The 16,310-nt window shown below is 41.7% G+C and overlaps 1 protein-coding gene and 1 long non-coding RNA gene across 3 annotated transcripts in view; one reads left to right on the top strand and one right to left on the bottom strand.

Moving 5' to 3' along the window:
- Window positions 1-999: 999 nt before the first annotated feature.
- On the bottom strand, window positions 1,000-4,922 carry LOC132399896 (uncharacterized). The gene is made up of 3 exons (XR_009514131.1): window positions 4,663-4,922; window positions 2,523-2,594; window positions 1,000-1,264 (listed from the first exon to the last, which is right to left on the bottom strand). It is a non-coding gene; the product is annotated as an uncharacterized LOC132399896 (long non-coding RNA).
- Window positions 4,923-4,958: 36 nt separating this feature from the next.
- ift52 (intraflagellar transport 52 homolog (Chlamydomonas)) overlaps window positions 4,959-16,310 on the top strand; it is a 36,278-nt gene continuing 24,926 nt past the window's right edge. Inside the window, exons 1-3 of one of the 2 annotated variants that reach the window (XM_059980788.1) lie at window positions 5,002-5,060; window positions 7,345-7,452; window positions 10,779-10,903. In XM_059980788.1, coding sequence (XP_059836771.1) covers window positions 10,785-10,903 — 119 coding nt within the window. In that variant the 5' untranslated portion in view covers window positions 5,002-5,060; window positions 7,345-7,452; window positions 10,779-10,784. Of the gene's footprint in view, window positions 5,061-7,344; window positions 7,453-10,778; window positions 10,904-16,310 lie in introns of both variants that reach the window. The other variant, XM_059980787.1, reaches the window with a different exon arrangement.

The raw sequence follows: 16,310 nt of genomic DNA, 5'->3' as shown, positions 1-16,310 counted from the left end.
AATATATGCATATTGAATAGATTTAAAATTGTGCAAAACAGAAATACATATTTAAAAAGTGAGGTAGTGCTCATGGGTTCAACGTCCATTTAGGAATCGGATGGCAGAGGGGAAGAAGCTGTTCCTGAATCGTTGAGTGTGTGCCTTCAGGCCTCTGTACCTCCTACCTGATGGTAACAGTGAGAAACAGTGCTCTAAATAAGTTCATAAACATCTAACAAAATCATAGCAAAACATTGTTACTCTCTAACACTAATATCCTTGCAATTATGCCTAATTTAATATCTATCTTCCTAAATGATTGCTTATCTACTGTTTATATTTTTTAATGATCCATGATAAAGAACACCAAATTCTCTTTAGTTCTCAAGAACTGCTGGTCCAGCAGCTTTTAAAAATATTCTGCTTTTCTATTCTATATATTGTAAATAGTTCAAGTCCAAACATTGCTCTTAATCACAGATTATCCCAGCATTTATTGTCCAGACCTAATTGCACTTATTAGGCCACTTAAGACTTCACCACATTGGTGATTTATGATACATACAGGCCAAATCAATTAAGGATAGCAGATTACTGTCCCCCTCCCCCATATGCACAAAATGACAGATTGAACATTTTTTTTTAACAATCCAATAGTTTTGGGGACCTAATGGCTATTTTATTTTAACTCCAGATTGTTGAATGATTTTAAATTCCATAGCTGCCATAGTGAGCACTTTTCAACGCAGTTCTCTAAAATGATTGTTATGGCCTTTGGTATCTTAATCTGGAATTTAACCATTGCAACATCACCACTCCCCTCAAAATACAATATATTTCATTCAAATCATCACCCAAAACACAGGAGCAATTATTTTGTGTAGCAATTCAATCAATTATTTAATAGTGAATGTCAGTTATTTAATAATGAACCTGTTTATTTGGAGTCAACAATTCCAGGATAGCACACTTGAGACAATTGAAGACAGGAACGAAATTAGATTAGATTAGTTTAGATTCAACTTTATTGTCATTTTGCCAAGTACAGATACAAAGCCAATGAAATGCAATTAGCATCTAAAGTGCAAAAGAATAGTGTTATTTACAAAATAACTGCGAATAAAAAGTAAGTGCTACAGCATACAAATATGAAAGTACTAAGACAGTGCAATATGGGTGCAATACTGCTTAGCACTGTGATGTGAGTTTCAGCAGGGTCACAGCCTCGGGGAAGAAGCTCTTCCTGAGACTGCAGGTGTGGCAGCAGAGGCACCTGAAGCACCTACCGGAAGAGAGGAGAGTAAAAAGTCCATGGTTAGGGTGAGATGCATCCTTGATAATGCTTTTTGTCCTGCCCAGGTAGCGCTTATAGTAAATACAAAATACGCTGCAGATGCTGTGGTCAAATCAAGACGTACAAAAAAGCTGGATGAACTCAGCAGGTCGGGCAGCATCTGTTGAAAGTCCACCATTCAGGGCCCCAGTCCTTCCAGGTGAGGCAACACTTCACTTGTGAGTCTGTTGGGATAATCTATTGCATTTGATGCTCCCGGTGTGGCCTCCTCTACATCAGCGAGACCCGACGCAGATTGGAGGACCACTTCATTGAGCACCTCCGCTCCGTCTGCCACAACAGACAGGATCTCCTGGTTGCCACTCACTTCAACTCTCCTTCACATTCCCATTGGGATATGTCCATACATGGCCTCCTCTACTGCCATGATGAGGCCAAACTTCAGTTGGAGGAACAGCATATACCGTCTGGGTAGTATCCAGCCCCTTGGTATGAACATCGAATTCTCCAACTTCTGGTAATTCCCTCCCTCTCCCTTCCCCCATCCCACTTTCACTCTAACTCCTCTTCCAGCTGCCTATCACCTCTCATGACTCTGCCTTCTTCTACTACCCATAGTGCTTTCCCCTTAGATTCCTTCTTCACCTCTCCTGCCTACCCCCTCCCCCACCCCTTGATCTTTTCTGTGATTAGTTTTCCACCCTCCCCCCACCTTCTTTATAGGGCCTCTGCTCCCTCCTTCTTTAGTCCTTACGAATGGTCTTGACCCAAAACGTTGACTGCTTCTTTCAACAGATGCGGCCCGACCTGCTGAGTTCATCCAGCTTTTTTGTACGTCAGCGTTTATAGTAGATGTTATCAATGGTGGGCAATTGGGTGCTGATAATCCATTGGGCAGTTTTCACCACCCACTGGAGTGCTTTGTGGTCCGATACAGGACAATTGCCATACCACACTGAGATGCAGTTGGTGAGTATGCTCTCAATGGTACAGCGGTAAAAGTCCATAAGTATCCTGGGACGGGGTGAGCTTTCTTGATGTTCCACAGGAAATAAAGGCGCTGTTGCGCCTTTTTGATCAGGATGGAGGTTCAGGGACCGGGTGAGATCATCAGAAATGTGGACACCAAGGAATCTGAAGCTTGATACTCGCTCTACAACTACAACTATACTACAACTCTGCTGATGTAGATGGGGACATGAGTGTTGACATAACTTCCATCGTTACATTCAATATGATACAGTACCTTGAATTTCTTTGTAGTTTCTACTTGAAGTAGTGAAATCGTTTCATTTTCAGTCATGGCCTTTTCTGGCATCTACAAGCAGTAAGTAAATAGTTCAGAATTTTTTTACAGCTTATTTCTCACCTACTATCAGTAACAAATTCACTGCTTTTTGAATACAAATACACTTAACTGACACTATTTAAAAACTGTTCACTCTAAGCATGGTATAGAGTCTGATGACCACACAAGTGCACATGACTGACACTGGTTAGAAACTGTTTGGCAACAGTCTCCTGTCCCATCAAATAGCATAGTGACCCAAATAAATAAAGAAAATGCTGATTATTTTCTTGATTGGTTTTAGTTCTTTAAGAGTTATCTCGAATTAGCCAAATTAGCAGTTGGGTTGATTAACTGATGGCCCAATTAACTGGAATTTTGTGTGTGTGTGTGTGTGTGTGTGTGTGTGCGTGCGCTTTGAGGAAGTGCAAGATCAGACCTGAGGACCTGGAGGATGTTGCTGCTGACCGTAACACTTGGTGACAGCTGTGTAGGGACGTGCTTTGTATTCTGGAGATGGAAAGAACAACCAGAAGACAGCAGAAGAGAGCCAGGAGAAATGCAGCCATGGTTGCCATCACTACCACCACTACCACATATACATGTCCCATCTGCAATAGAACTTGTGAGTCCAGGATAGGACTGTATAGTCATCAAAGATCTCACCGTTAAAGGAGTAGATGTTGACATTAGATTCCGATGGACAACCAAAGAAGAAGAAGTGTGTGTATACATATACGTCCGTAACCTTGTTACTTAAGAGAGAGAGAAAAAACAGGAAACTACAGACCAGTTAGACTGGCCAAAGGTAAGGAAAATGCAAGAAATTATTGTTAAGGAATTGCTGTTCTTACAGAGGAGGAATAAATGGGACACTTTTGGGGAGGAGCTGTGACCGGTGAATTGTTAAAAGTATCATTGCTGGGTCCACATTTCAGAAACTTTATTAATGACTTAGATGAGGAAATCTATTATAATAAATTCAAGTTTTCTGACAATACAATGCTAATTAGTAGTATATTCTGTAAGGATGATGCTTATGAAAAACTATAATTGAAAGATGAAATGCAAGATCAAAATAACTGTATGTGTTGAAATCTGAAATAGAAGTACAATGTACTGAAAATGTTCAGCAGAGTAAGTAGTATTCAACTCCGAGAGAGAAAAACTGAATTACAAGTTCAAGTACATGAGCTTTCATCAGAAATGGAAAACTGCTATGAGCCAAAGTGGAAATAAGTCATAACAGGCCAAATGGTCTCAAATGGTTCCCTAAATTCCAATAATCTTACAATCAGACACTTTTTCAGCACAGAAATGGCCCACGTCACTTGCTTTATGGGGCTCTTGTCAACTTAATATGTAAAAAGATGGAAATTGATTGCATGTGTCCATTTCAGTAGAAGAATAGATGAAAAGTATGTGAATAATAGAGGGGAAGCACACAGTATTTTACTCCACAGTCCCAGTGTGTGACCTTATGTGTTCATGCAATTGCAAAGGGCTCACCAATTTCATTTCAGAGCCTGGGTCTCTAATAGCTATGCATTAAACTCCACTTCCCAGCTCTTTTTCCATGGTGCTTCATGTTAAACCTGGTACTTTATTAAAATCTCATTCAATCACCAAATAAACCATCTTCATATACTCATATCTATCCCTTTATGAATTTTATCTGGTAGACATTTTTGCTATGTTCAGTAACAAGTCTGCTTTTTTCAGATGACAATGGATCTGCAATATATTTCAGCCTAATATATTTATATTGCACATTATGTATGATAAAATAGTGCATTTTGCTGCGCTTCTTTCAACATGCCTGCTGTGTTATATCAAAGTTGAGTTTATTGTCATATGCACAAGTACATAAATGTACAGGTGCAATGAAATAGGCACACGGCATAATATAAGCAGCATTCACTTGAAAAACATAATTTATGCACACTTTTACAAGAAAGAACACAATTGGAATTTTAAAAAGTCAAATTTAGTGCAATGTGATCGAAGTGGTCATGGTATTGCTATACTGAACTTGTGATTAGGATTGAACAGGTTGGTTCAAGAAACGAATGGTTGAAGGCAAGTAGCTCTTTCGAACCTAGTGGTGTCGGACTTCATGCTCCGGTATCTCCTGCCAATGGTAGATGCGAGAAGATGGCATAGTAGGGATCTTTGATGATGTTGACTTTCCGAGGCTGTACCTGTAAATATTACCGACGGGAGGGAAGGATGTGTCCGTCATGCAGCAAATAAAAACAGCTCATGGCATTTACACCGTATATGTATGTCTACGACAACACTAAACCTGAACTACAGTGGACATCACTCTTGCTTCCGGCAGCGCTGATTCGTTTCCATGGAAATGGCTGTAGCCCAGAGTTCAGCGCGGTGCTTCGCTACCGGCCCAGAGTGCAGCGCGGCACCTGGTAACAGCCCAAGATGCAACGCGGCGCCAACCAATGAAGGGAAGCGGGGAGCATGGTCGTTGGTGTCCAGGTGAGGGGCTGCTGTGGGAGATTTGTTTAGTTCTGGTGCGATATAACTATAATAAAATCAATCACACAATTTGCTATCAGAACATATAGAAGAATAAACTGATCCTCCGAATTCTGGTTGGTGTTGCGAATTCTGTGTTTATCTGATAGTAGTCATGGCGATAACCGCAGAAACAGTTCATTTTCTAAACGTAAACCAGATAAAATCTGCCGATATTGGAAATTCGAGCAACACGCGCAAAATGCTGGAGGAATTCAGCAGGTCAGGCAGTATCTATGGAAAAGAGTAAACAGTCGATGTTTTGGGCCTCTCATTGGGACATTTTGCGTGTGTTGCATTTACTAAACGTTTCCGGCCTCATACTCAGATTCGTTCAGATGTAAACATAGAGTGACATGCATTACTTACGTAAACATTCTTTGCGGTCAGTAGTTATCGCTTGAGGAAATTGTATGAATGTCTTCAAATTCATAAGTACATATCATCTACATATGAATTCGATTTTGAGTTTGATATTGGCTGCCCTTGTATGAATTATCAATATTTTATGTTTAATACTACAAATATTTGCCATTAACTTTTCTCATTAGTACACAACAGCATTTAGAAATTAGAGGAAATGGAATGTATAATGATTACTTGTCCGGTTTTTATATTCTTTTCCTTGTGTAAAACAATCAACAGTTTTATGATCTTTATGAAGTAGAGTCACCAAAATTTAGATTTCCACAGTATAATGCATGCTTCTTTCCTAAGATCTGTATATCTTGCTAGCAGTTCATAGTATGCGCATAGTCGTGAAAGACATCCCATGTAACAAACTCCAATGCCCAACAGCCTGATGATAAAGGCAAGTTTACATTGCAAAGTTTCTTCACTGTTTTTTCTCAGGGTCTCGCTTCCAAACACTACATGCTTTCATACGTGCATTTCCAGGATATTGTTTATACTTTCTGACAGTACCCCCCCTCCATCTGTGTCTTAACACGTGCTTAAAATGATTTTGTAATTTTAATATATCTGAGAAAAGCCCTTGGGAATCCAGTAGTGTCATTGTGGGTAACAATTTCAAAATAGACACTACAAATTCATAAAGATATGTTTAAGTAAATCAATCAAATTCCATAATCTATTATCAATTCATTGTACATTCCCAGGGTTTTTTTGTACCTTAGGTAAAGTAACATCATTTGCAGTAACACGAGTGAATCTGCAGATGCTGGAAATAAATTTTAAACCTTCAGCACTTCAATGGTTATGTTTTGGGCCGTAACCCTTCATCAGGAGTGATGAAGGGTTTTGGCCCGAAACGTCGTCACTATCTCCTCCCATAGATGCTGTCTGGCCTGCTGAGTTCTGCCAGCATTTTGTGTTTTAAAAAAAAATCATTTGCCATAATTTTTTTTCAAAAATCTTCAAGGTGTATATTTTTATTTATGATGGCTGGACATTGTTATATAAAAATATTACTGCCAGAGCATATAATTTTAACAAATATGATGATGCATGCATATACATGAATCCAACAACTGTTATCACCCAAACTTATAGTTTTTCTCTCATTGGTTTAGTTCCGTGTTTAAGTTAGCATATGCCAAATTCCTGTGGAAAACTCAAAGTATAAATGGAAAATGACTAAATTAGCCTAACTCCAAAAAAAAGTACTTGATTGAGACTAGCACAGAACCTTCTACACCAATTATCCAAATTGAGACGAAGAATAAAACTTTTTGCTGGTTGGAGAACTCAACAGGTCAAGCAGCATCTACAGAAGAATAACAGATGTGAACGTTTCAGATCTAGACCCTGAATGGGAATTGGAGGCTGAGGAAGGATTGCTAGTATATAGAAGTTGGGGTGAAGAGTGGTAGAACAGGAGCCAGTAGATGATGGGTGGAGTGGAATACAAAAGATGGACAAATAGAGAGTGAACCTGGGAGGTCTGACAGCAGTGGGAAAGGAAAGGAAAATTAGCTGTGGGTTAACTGAAAGTGGAAAATTCAATAATCAAGCCATTGGGTTAAAAGCTACCATGTAGATTATGTTCTCTTAGTGTGTATTTGCCCTCACTAGGGCTTTGGAAAAGGCTGATGACAGATGGGTCAGTGTAGATATGAGAAGGGGAGCTGTTCTTTTTTTCACACATTTGATGGTCTTGTGTGTGTGTGTTTTTTTAAAACTGGTTCTATGGCATTTCTTTGTTTTGTGGCTGCCTGCAAGAAGACGAATCTCAAGGTTATATACTATTTATAGTTTGATAATAATGTTCTTTGAACTTTGAAAGGAAATACAACTAGAAGCTCAAGATGGTTGTTGCAGACAGAGTGCAGCTGCTTGGCAAAACAGTTACCTAGTCTGGGCTTAGTCTCACTCGTACAGAGGACGCCATATTGTGAGTACCAAATACACCGATTGTGAGACCAGGTTCAATGAAGTACCTGTGAAAATCTGCCACATCTGGAAAAGCTGTTAATGTCCCTGGGTAGTGGTGAGGGAGGAGGCAAAGGATGACAGTTACATCTCCTACAGTTGTAAGGGAAAGTGCCAGGGTATGTGGAGAGGTGGATGGCAAGGGACCAGTGAGCCATGAAGAGTGTGGTTCCTGTAGAAAGCAGAAAGATGAGGGGAAAGAGGGAAGTTGTGACAATTGAGGCAGGTAAAAATGGTGAAGGATGTGTACTGAATGTGGAAGCTAATGAGCTGAAAGGTGAGAACCAAGGGAACTCTATCTCTGTTCTGTCTTGGGAGGGAGATGGGTTGGGGTTGGTGAAAACAGGAAATGTGTGAGAGGGGAAGCCACGTTTCTGAAAGGAGGACATTTCAGAAGTCGGAGACCAAAATGGTTCAACTTGGGAACAGATGCAGCAACTGAGTAAGAGGGAGGGACAATTTGCTGACTGATAAGATACCTGTACCAGCTATATTGCCAATGTAGCAATTTTGCCTATGTTCCACCTATCTCTCAGTAATTACCTTGCTATTTGAAATATAAATTACTACAAATTGAGCAATTGGTTTAGATACTATTGTGATGTTTTCTGGTTTTCTAGGTGATCTGGATTAAATAGAACAAAAAGGTTATCCTCTTATCATGCCCGATTTTGAGACTCTATTTCAAATGTAATTCATTCTTTTGTTGAATAACTATTTGTTGGGATTTTAGAAATTTTCAAGATTTAGTACATAATTAACTGAGTGAAATTTTTATTCATCAGGTTTCACTAAGGATTTTTCTACTGTAGGAATAGACTCCAGAGTAACATGCTAGAAATGTCTTCTTTGCAATTTGTGAGGGATGATTTTATCACATGGTTGAATCATATGCAAATTTTAAATATTTCTCTATCTTCTTGGACATCTTTTGATAATATTGTAAAATCATCATATTCGTACAATGACATCTGCATTTTTGAATGGCTACATGTTGTCATTAGAATTGGACAACGTAAATCTCAAGTATTTTAGTTGAGTACCACCATCTTATGGTATAACTGAGTACTGCATCAGTATTAAAAAGCTATTTTAATGATGCATGGAGGAACTTCTAAGAAACTTACAGGATGTCCCAAGCAATTTCTAAATTTTTGTCTAAAAGATAGTACTACCAACAATGCTCCAGTGTATGTTTACTCCATTGGAATGTCAGATTATGTAATAAACAGATCCTTCTTTTGATTTTGATTATAAGCAATAGTTAATGAGCCTTCGGAATATAGTCTTTAATAGCATTATATTTTGTGCACTTTTCAGTATTCCTACTTGCAATAGAATACTGATTTGCAGGAATAATATTTCTTAATGTTATCATCCATTGTCCAAAATATTTTGTTGTTTTATGTAAACAAAAAAAATGGAAGTATTATTCGTGCTGTAGATCTTGTTTCCAATATGATGTCAGGATTATTCCAACTTGCAGTTGTAGAATTAAAAAGGGTGAATGCAGAAAATGCTGTGGAACATTTCGTGATGCTCTCTCAGTAAAACTTTGCAGTCTGCCAACATAACTGGAGTGCCTCTTTTCTGATACCATTTAGTAAATTGTTTGTGTGCTCTTTCATGCTTTAACAATAGTATTAAAATATGAGGTGTAGAATTAAGCATAAGACTCAATAATACTGTGACCTAACTGGTGGTGTATGTCGACATGCTACATAGAAACATAGAAAATAGGTGCAGGAGTAGGCCATTCAGCCCTTCGAGCCTGCACTGCCATTCAGTATGATCATGGCTGATCATCCAACTCAAAACCCTGTACCTGCTTTCTCTCCATACCCCCGAATCCTTTAGCCACAAGGGCCATATCTAACTTCCTCTTAAATATAGCCAATCAACTGGCCTCAACTGTTTCCTGTGGCAGAGAATTCCACAGATTCACCACTCTCTGTGTGAAGAAGTTTTTCCTCATCTCGGTCCTAAAAGGCTTCCCCTTTATCCTTAAACTGTGACCCCTCATTCTGGACTTCCCCAACATCAGAAAAAATCTTCCTGCATCTACACTGTCCAATCCCTTTAGAATTTTATACTTTTCAATAAGATCCCCCCTCAATCTTCTAAATTCCAGTGAGTATAAGCCTATTTGGTCCAGTCTTTCTTCGTATGAAAGTCCTGCCATCCCAGGAATCAATCTGGTTGGCTACGTTGGCACTGGAATGAGTGAGAACACTTGTGGACTATACCCAGTACATCCTCAGTTTATGTTGGTTGTTAATGCAAACAGTGCATTTCACTGTATGTTTCAATGTACAAACATTTGTACATGTGCTAAATTAATCTTGAGTGATTGAGTAATTAGTTATTATCATGGTTTGGCTGCCACTGTGAAGTAAATTAATCTGGGCAGCAGAATCTGAGCAGAGTGCTCCACAGTCTGGCCTGATTCATTGTCAAAGGCTTAGCAATGTTCTAAAGGGATCTTGTATTGGTGCGCTGCTTGTGTTCATTTCACATTGTTGAACAGGATCAAAATAAACTGAAGATAGTTGTAAACTTAGTCAGCTTTATCATGGGCGCTAGCCTCCATAGTATCCTGGACATCTTAAAAAAGGTGGCAACTATTATTAAGGACCCCCAACACCCAGGGCATGCCTTGTTCTCATTACTACCATCTGGAAGGTGGTTCAGAAGCCTGAAGGCACACACCAAACAATTCAAGAACAAGTTCCCTCCTCTGTCATCCAATTTCTGTAATTCAGTTTTTTTCTATATTAAGTATTGCAATGTACTACTGCTACTGCAAAGACAACAAATTTCACGACATATGACGGTGATATTAAACCTGATTCTGATGAGGGAAAGAACGTGTTCACTCTGCCTTCCGGGAGTTCCCAACCTGGGGTCCACAGACCTCTTAGTTAATGGCATTGGTCTGTGGCATAGAAATGGTTGGGAACCCCTATGTCTAAACCAACAAGATCCACACTCTGGAGCTGTGGATGACCCTAGCAATGACTTACTTTGCTGTTGACAGCAGGGAGATATACTACAGTTATCACAATCAGATTTTTCTGCTTTCTTGTTCATTAATCAACTTTGAATGCTTTGAAGTCTTTGTGGTAATAAGTTTGTATAAATTGAATCGAGACCAATTCAGAGGTATAATGTGGCTTGTATCTGTGAAAATATAAATTTATCCCAACTGTGTCTTTGGGAGGATAAAGTTACATGTGAATTTTTAACTTTGCAGTAATATGTTACCAATAGACGTGTTGTACTTTTTAGGATAACATGGAGAAGGATCAACGAAACATTATAGTTTTCAACGCATCAAAAAAAGAACTATTTTCTACCACTAGTGGATACAAGTCATTGCAGAAAAAACTTCGTACCAACTGGAAGATACAAAGGCAAGTGTCGGGATTTGTTTTTACAATATGACTGTTTATATTAGAGGTATTTTAGGATTATTTTGTGCATTAAGTAAGCAGAAACCTAGAGGTTATTATTATTGGTTTAAACACATGGTCAAGCAGATACGTTACTGACAAACTGAAAATAAATCATTAAAGTTACTAAGAAATAATAATCAGCAAAAAAGAATACCTCTTGATCATAGGCCTACAGTACTTAAAATACTAACGGTTTTAAAGATTTGAAATGACCAAACAAAGGTTGTAATTATCCAGCATAAGTTCACAAAACTGGTGCATTTACTTTATCATTTACTTAAGCATCATTCTCAATTTAGTGCTAAAAGAGAGTTGTGCTGTCAGATTTTGATTTTACCTGTAACCCCCTGGGTCGCCTCAGGCTCGCTCAGCTCGTTCTTGTCTAGGGGGAGCAGCCTCCGGCCCCGCCAAACTGGGTAATCAGCTGGTGTGGATGCTGTGTGATGTCCCCGCCTCGCCCAAAACCAGACAGTACACCATATGCGATTAAATGAGTACAATTTATAAAGGTTACTATAACTAAGTGATTAATAACGATACAGTATATATGAAGAGAAAATTAAAGAAAAGGCACCAAACTTATCAAAGTCCAAACCACTTCGTGCACAGCCGTTGGAGCTCAATTACTGAAGTCTTCTGGCCACCATTCGATCCCCTCCGAACTCCTCGACTCGCAGCTCAGGACCCTCCGAACTCCTCGACTCTCCAAACAGCTCAGGACCCTCCGAGTGGTCAACCAAGCACATCTAGCTTCATTCCCACCCCCCCTCCTCGGAGAATCTCCTGGCCTCGGACCCCCCTTTGGGGTCCGATCCTCGCCCAGCTTAGAGCATGGCGTCCTCTCTCTCGACCCCCTTGCGCCGATCTGCCCAAAAGCTTACAGACTCAGAAGAAAGAACATTAATCCCCATTTGATTTACAAAGGAATACCATTCTCGTTATCCGTAAATTAGCATTCCTGCTAGTTAACAAAAGGAAACCCTTTCCCAACAGTAACAAAGAAAAAAAGAAACCCCCTTTACACACTTCCTCCACCAAATAAAAGTCATGTCCTCATGACTACTAAATAACTCGCCACCTTTCCTGCCAACACACCGTAACCCAAGCACAAACAGTGACATCTCCTCCCCACACAGTAACCTTCACGCCCTGTTCCTCAGGCGCTACTTAGGCCAACTATCTGGGAGTTCCCTAACCCTTCTGAGGCCTCCGTACCCCCTCACCTAAACCCTTCAGGCTCGGACACAACTGGGGATACCTTGGGCCCACTACCAACTCCTCTCTCAACCTCTCACTCATGCCCCACACTGCACACAGCTAACCCTCCCCGCTACACCTGACTCAATGGGAGAAGGGCCAAAGGTCTCTTCCTCAATCGAGGGAAAGTCAGCAAAAGGCAGCATGTACCACACATCCAGCACATCATCCATCGAATCTGTATTCTTCCTCATTCCTGTGATCAGTAGCTGCTGTTTGATCTTCTCCAAACGGAAACACGTGGCCTGCACTGCTCCCGCAGTCTCTTCAGCCTCCTGTTCAGTATTCACTGCACTTCTCTCCAGCTTTTTCTTCCTCATGACTTCTTCCAGATCAACTTTCAGGTTTTGCACTTCATTTGAACTGTCGATGGTCATCTTCAGGTTCCCTTCAAGCTTCCGCTTCTCTCTTCTGAGATTCGTCTGTAATTTCTTCACCTCTGCAAACTCCCCTCTCCGGGTTCTCAGTTTGCTATTACCCTCAGTCAGACAACGTTCTTCATTCTCTCCAACTTGTAAGTCTTCCGAATGGTTCCAGATCACTTTCTCCAGTCTCTCCGTCTTCATTTCAAACTTGATTCCGTAGAGACAGTCTCTCACGAGCTGCGACCTTCGCCAGCCCTGGCACGTGTCCCGAAAACACTTTAACTCGGTAGTTCTCAGCTGCTCCTGCAACGACCTCACTTCATATTCTCCTGAGGCAAATCCAAATACCAAGAGATCATCCACATACACCAAAACTCCAAACGCCTCCACATCCCCTATGGTCTTCCACCTGCCCCGCAGGAAGGTTGCAAGGGCTCCAGATATGCCCTGTGGCATCTTTTCGGACCCGAAGACTCCTAGGGAATTTATAACGGCCGTCTTCTCCTTGTTGGCCCCACTCATCGGGATCTGGCAACATCCACTCCTCAGATCCAGCACCTTAAACTACTTCACACCACTCAGACAGGCCATCGCCTCTCTGGCCCTCAGGGCCATATTCTGGTCACTGACAGTGCGCCTCTTCAACGCAATATAATCCATACACACGCTGCCTACATCTTCCACGGCTGTAGGGGCCAGTTGCTGCAACCTCTCTGTCTCCGAGGTGTCTTCAGCAGTCAACTCCCCTCCCTTGTGGTATTTCGCAGCGTCCACTAAGAGGGTCTCACCCTCAGATACTTCCCCCAGGCCGTACCACCACTGGCTCTTGTTTGAATTCGGTATCAGCCCAATGCTGCTACACACGTCCGCACAAGCAGCTCGAAACCCTGGGTGCATCGACAATGCCTCCAAACAGCATTCACCCGCCTCCTCCGGGCAGGCTCCCAAGCGCACCAGCAGGATTTTGGTTCTCTCTAGAACAGAAAAGCTGCCCGTCTCAACAGGGTCCGGACACATCAGCATTAACGATTCATGAACCTCAGTCTCCTCCACATTTGCCTCTAAGAACTCCATTTTCACTGACCAACAACCGTTGTCTGGATAATCACCGGCACTGGTACCCCGAATCACCAGTGTCCTCAATGTCGTCAAGGGTAAATGCTTCCAATAACGGTTATGAAACAAACTGTACAGCAACTTCACCGGCGCCCCGGTGCCGAGGATGGCTTTAACTTGACTTCCATCCATCCATCCGTAACAACACCTGTGCGCATGGCCCCTCTAAGCCTTCAGGAATAGGGTCTGTTCCTTTCGGGAGTTCCTTGGTACATTGCTGGGAATGTGCTCCCCCAGAGACCCCAAGCCGTTCCCCCACTGGGCCTCCTCTAAGTTTCCCGACACCTCTCAAATCAACGGAACAACTGATCCCCTTGACAGATCCCCTTGGCACCACAAGCAATTTATCTGCCCCCCTAGGCAAAAAGGGATACCCTAAAAACTTCCCACCAATCTCCTGCCACAGATATAATAAGCCCCCCAGCTGCGGCATTTGACTTCCAGTCGAACCACACGCATTTTCCCACACTTTCCCAGAACTGGCAGCGGTCACTTCGAGGTAATTGCGCCTGACAGTTCTAACAAAGTCACCAGCCCGCCTACTCAAACTTTCAACCCGTCCCTGTCGCTTTTCCTCAGCCAAGCACTGCCACTCACCCAACAACTGAGAGGTCCGCTCCGCCCACGCCTCCGCCCCTTTAGGGCTGGACATTATTCCAATAACCGGGCGGAGCTCACCACTGCTGAAACATCCCAACCTGTCACTCCTCACTCTCCAAACAATACAGACAACCCATGGTCCCACCACCATTTCGTCAGCCAACAGCAACCACCCCACCCAACACACACACAGCGATAACCAGCAATCGCACACCCACAAAGGCACACCAGCTCTTTGCCGCAGACACAATTTAAAGAGGGTGATCACACAGCTTCTACAGAAATCAACCCCGGACGAGCACCCCACAATGTAACCCCCTGGGTCGCCTCAGGCTCGCTCAGCTCGTTCTTGTCTAGGGGGAACAGCCTCCGGTCCCGCCAAACTGGGTAATCAGCTGGTGTGGATGCTGTGTGATGTCCCCGCCTCGCCCAAAACCAGACAGTACACCATATGCGATTAAATGAGTACAATTTATAAAGGTTACTATAACTAAGTGATTAATAACGATACAGTATATATGAAGAGAAAATTAAAGAAAAGGCGCCAAACTTATCAAAGTCCAAACCACTTCGTGCACAGCCATTGGAGCTCAATTACTGAAGTCTTCTGGCCACCATTCGATCCCCTCCGAACTCCTTGACTCGCAGCTCAGGACCCTCCGAACTCCTCGACTCTCCAAACAGCTCAGGACCCTCCGAGTGGTCAACCAAGCACATCTAGCTTCATCCCCCCCCCCCTTGGAGAATCTCCCGGCCTCGGACCCCCCTTTGGGGTCCGATCCTCGCCCAGCTTAGAGCATTGCGTCCTCTCTCTCGACCCTCTCGCGCCGATCTGCCCAAAAGCCCGTCAACAAAAGCTTACAGACTCAGAAGAAAGAACATTAATCCCCATTTGGTTTACAAAGGAATACCATTCTCGTTATCAGTAAATTAGCATTCCTGCTAGTTAACAAAAGGAAACCCTTTCCCAACAGTAACAAAGAGAAAAAAGAAACCCCCTTTACATACCCTTTTATCAACAAACTCAAAAAAGGGTTAATGCGAATGCTGTGCAAAATCTTGGCCTGTCTGTAACCATGACTATTAGTCATTTTTATCCACAAATCAGAAATCCACTTTGGATCCCTAATTTACCAAATGAGTGTTAGTTCACACTTTTGATAAGCATCACATTGTATTTGTTTCCAATATAACAGATCAATGTAAGTTGAGACTATGTCAGCAGTCAAGGGTCAGAGAAAGGAGACAAATCTTACCTTTGATGTGCTGAAATAAAATGTTAAAAAGTATTAGTCAAAAATAAAAACAAATATGTTTATATTGTGCTGCCATCTAACTTGAACACTCTTTGTCCATTGTGTCTGATTAATCACTAATGAAGCATGGATGAATAAGTCTAGGATGTAACTGAATAGCTTGGCATAATTTTATATACCTTAGCTATGTCCTGTCTTAAACTCCTCTGCTCCAGGGTAAACAGACCCAGTCTCCTTTTATGACTGAAACACACCATTCCAAACTATAACCTGGAGTATCTCCTCTGCACTCTTCCCAGCACTATCACGCCTTCCTAAATGTTGGTGACCGGAACTGTGTGCAGTTCTCCAGCGGAGGTCTGACCAATGATGAGTGAAAACCAGCATTCCATATGAGTTCTTAACCATGTTATATTTTGCATATGGATTTGGATTTGTACACCAAGATTTCCTTGTTCCTCAGTACTCTGTAGGGGACCCTACCGTTCATAGGGTATGTTGTAGCTTCATTAGCTTCGTAAAATGTATCACTTGACATTTACCTGATTAAACCCTATCTACAATTTCTCAACCCATTTCATGACACAATGATATTATCATATAGCTTGACTAACATCCATACTGTCATCATTTCCATCAGTCTTGGTATTATCTGCAGACCTGGTGATCATGTCTCCTACATCCACGTCCGAATTAGAGTATTGTGAGCAGTTTTGGGCCCTATTTCTAAGAAAGGATGTGCTAGGTATGGAGAGGTTTTAGAGGAAATTT

The sequence above is a fragment of the Hypanus sabinus genome, chromosome 9, assembly GCF_030144855.1.
Source record: "Hypanus sabinus isolate sHypSab1 chromosome 9, sHypSab1.hap1, whole genome shotgun sequence".
Taxonomy (NCBI): Eukaryota; Metazoa; Chordata; class Chondrichthyes; order Myliobatiformes; family Dasyatidae; genus Hypanus; species Hypanus sabinus.
Note: the sequence above shows the minus strand (reverse complement) of the source record. Positions and strands in the feature narration are given on the sequence as shown.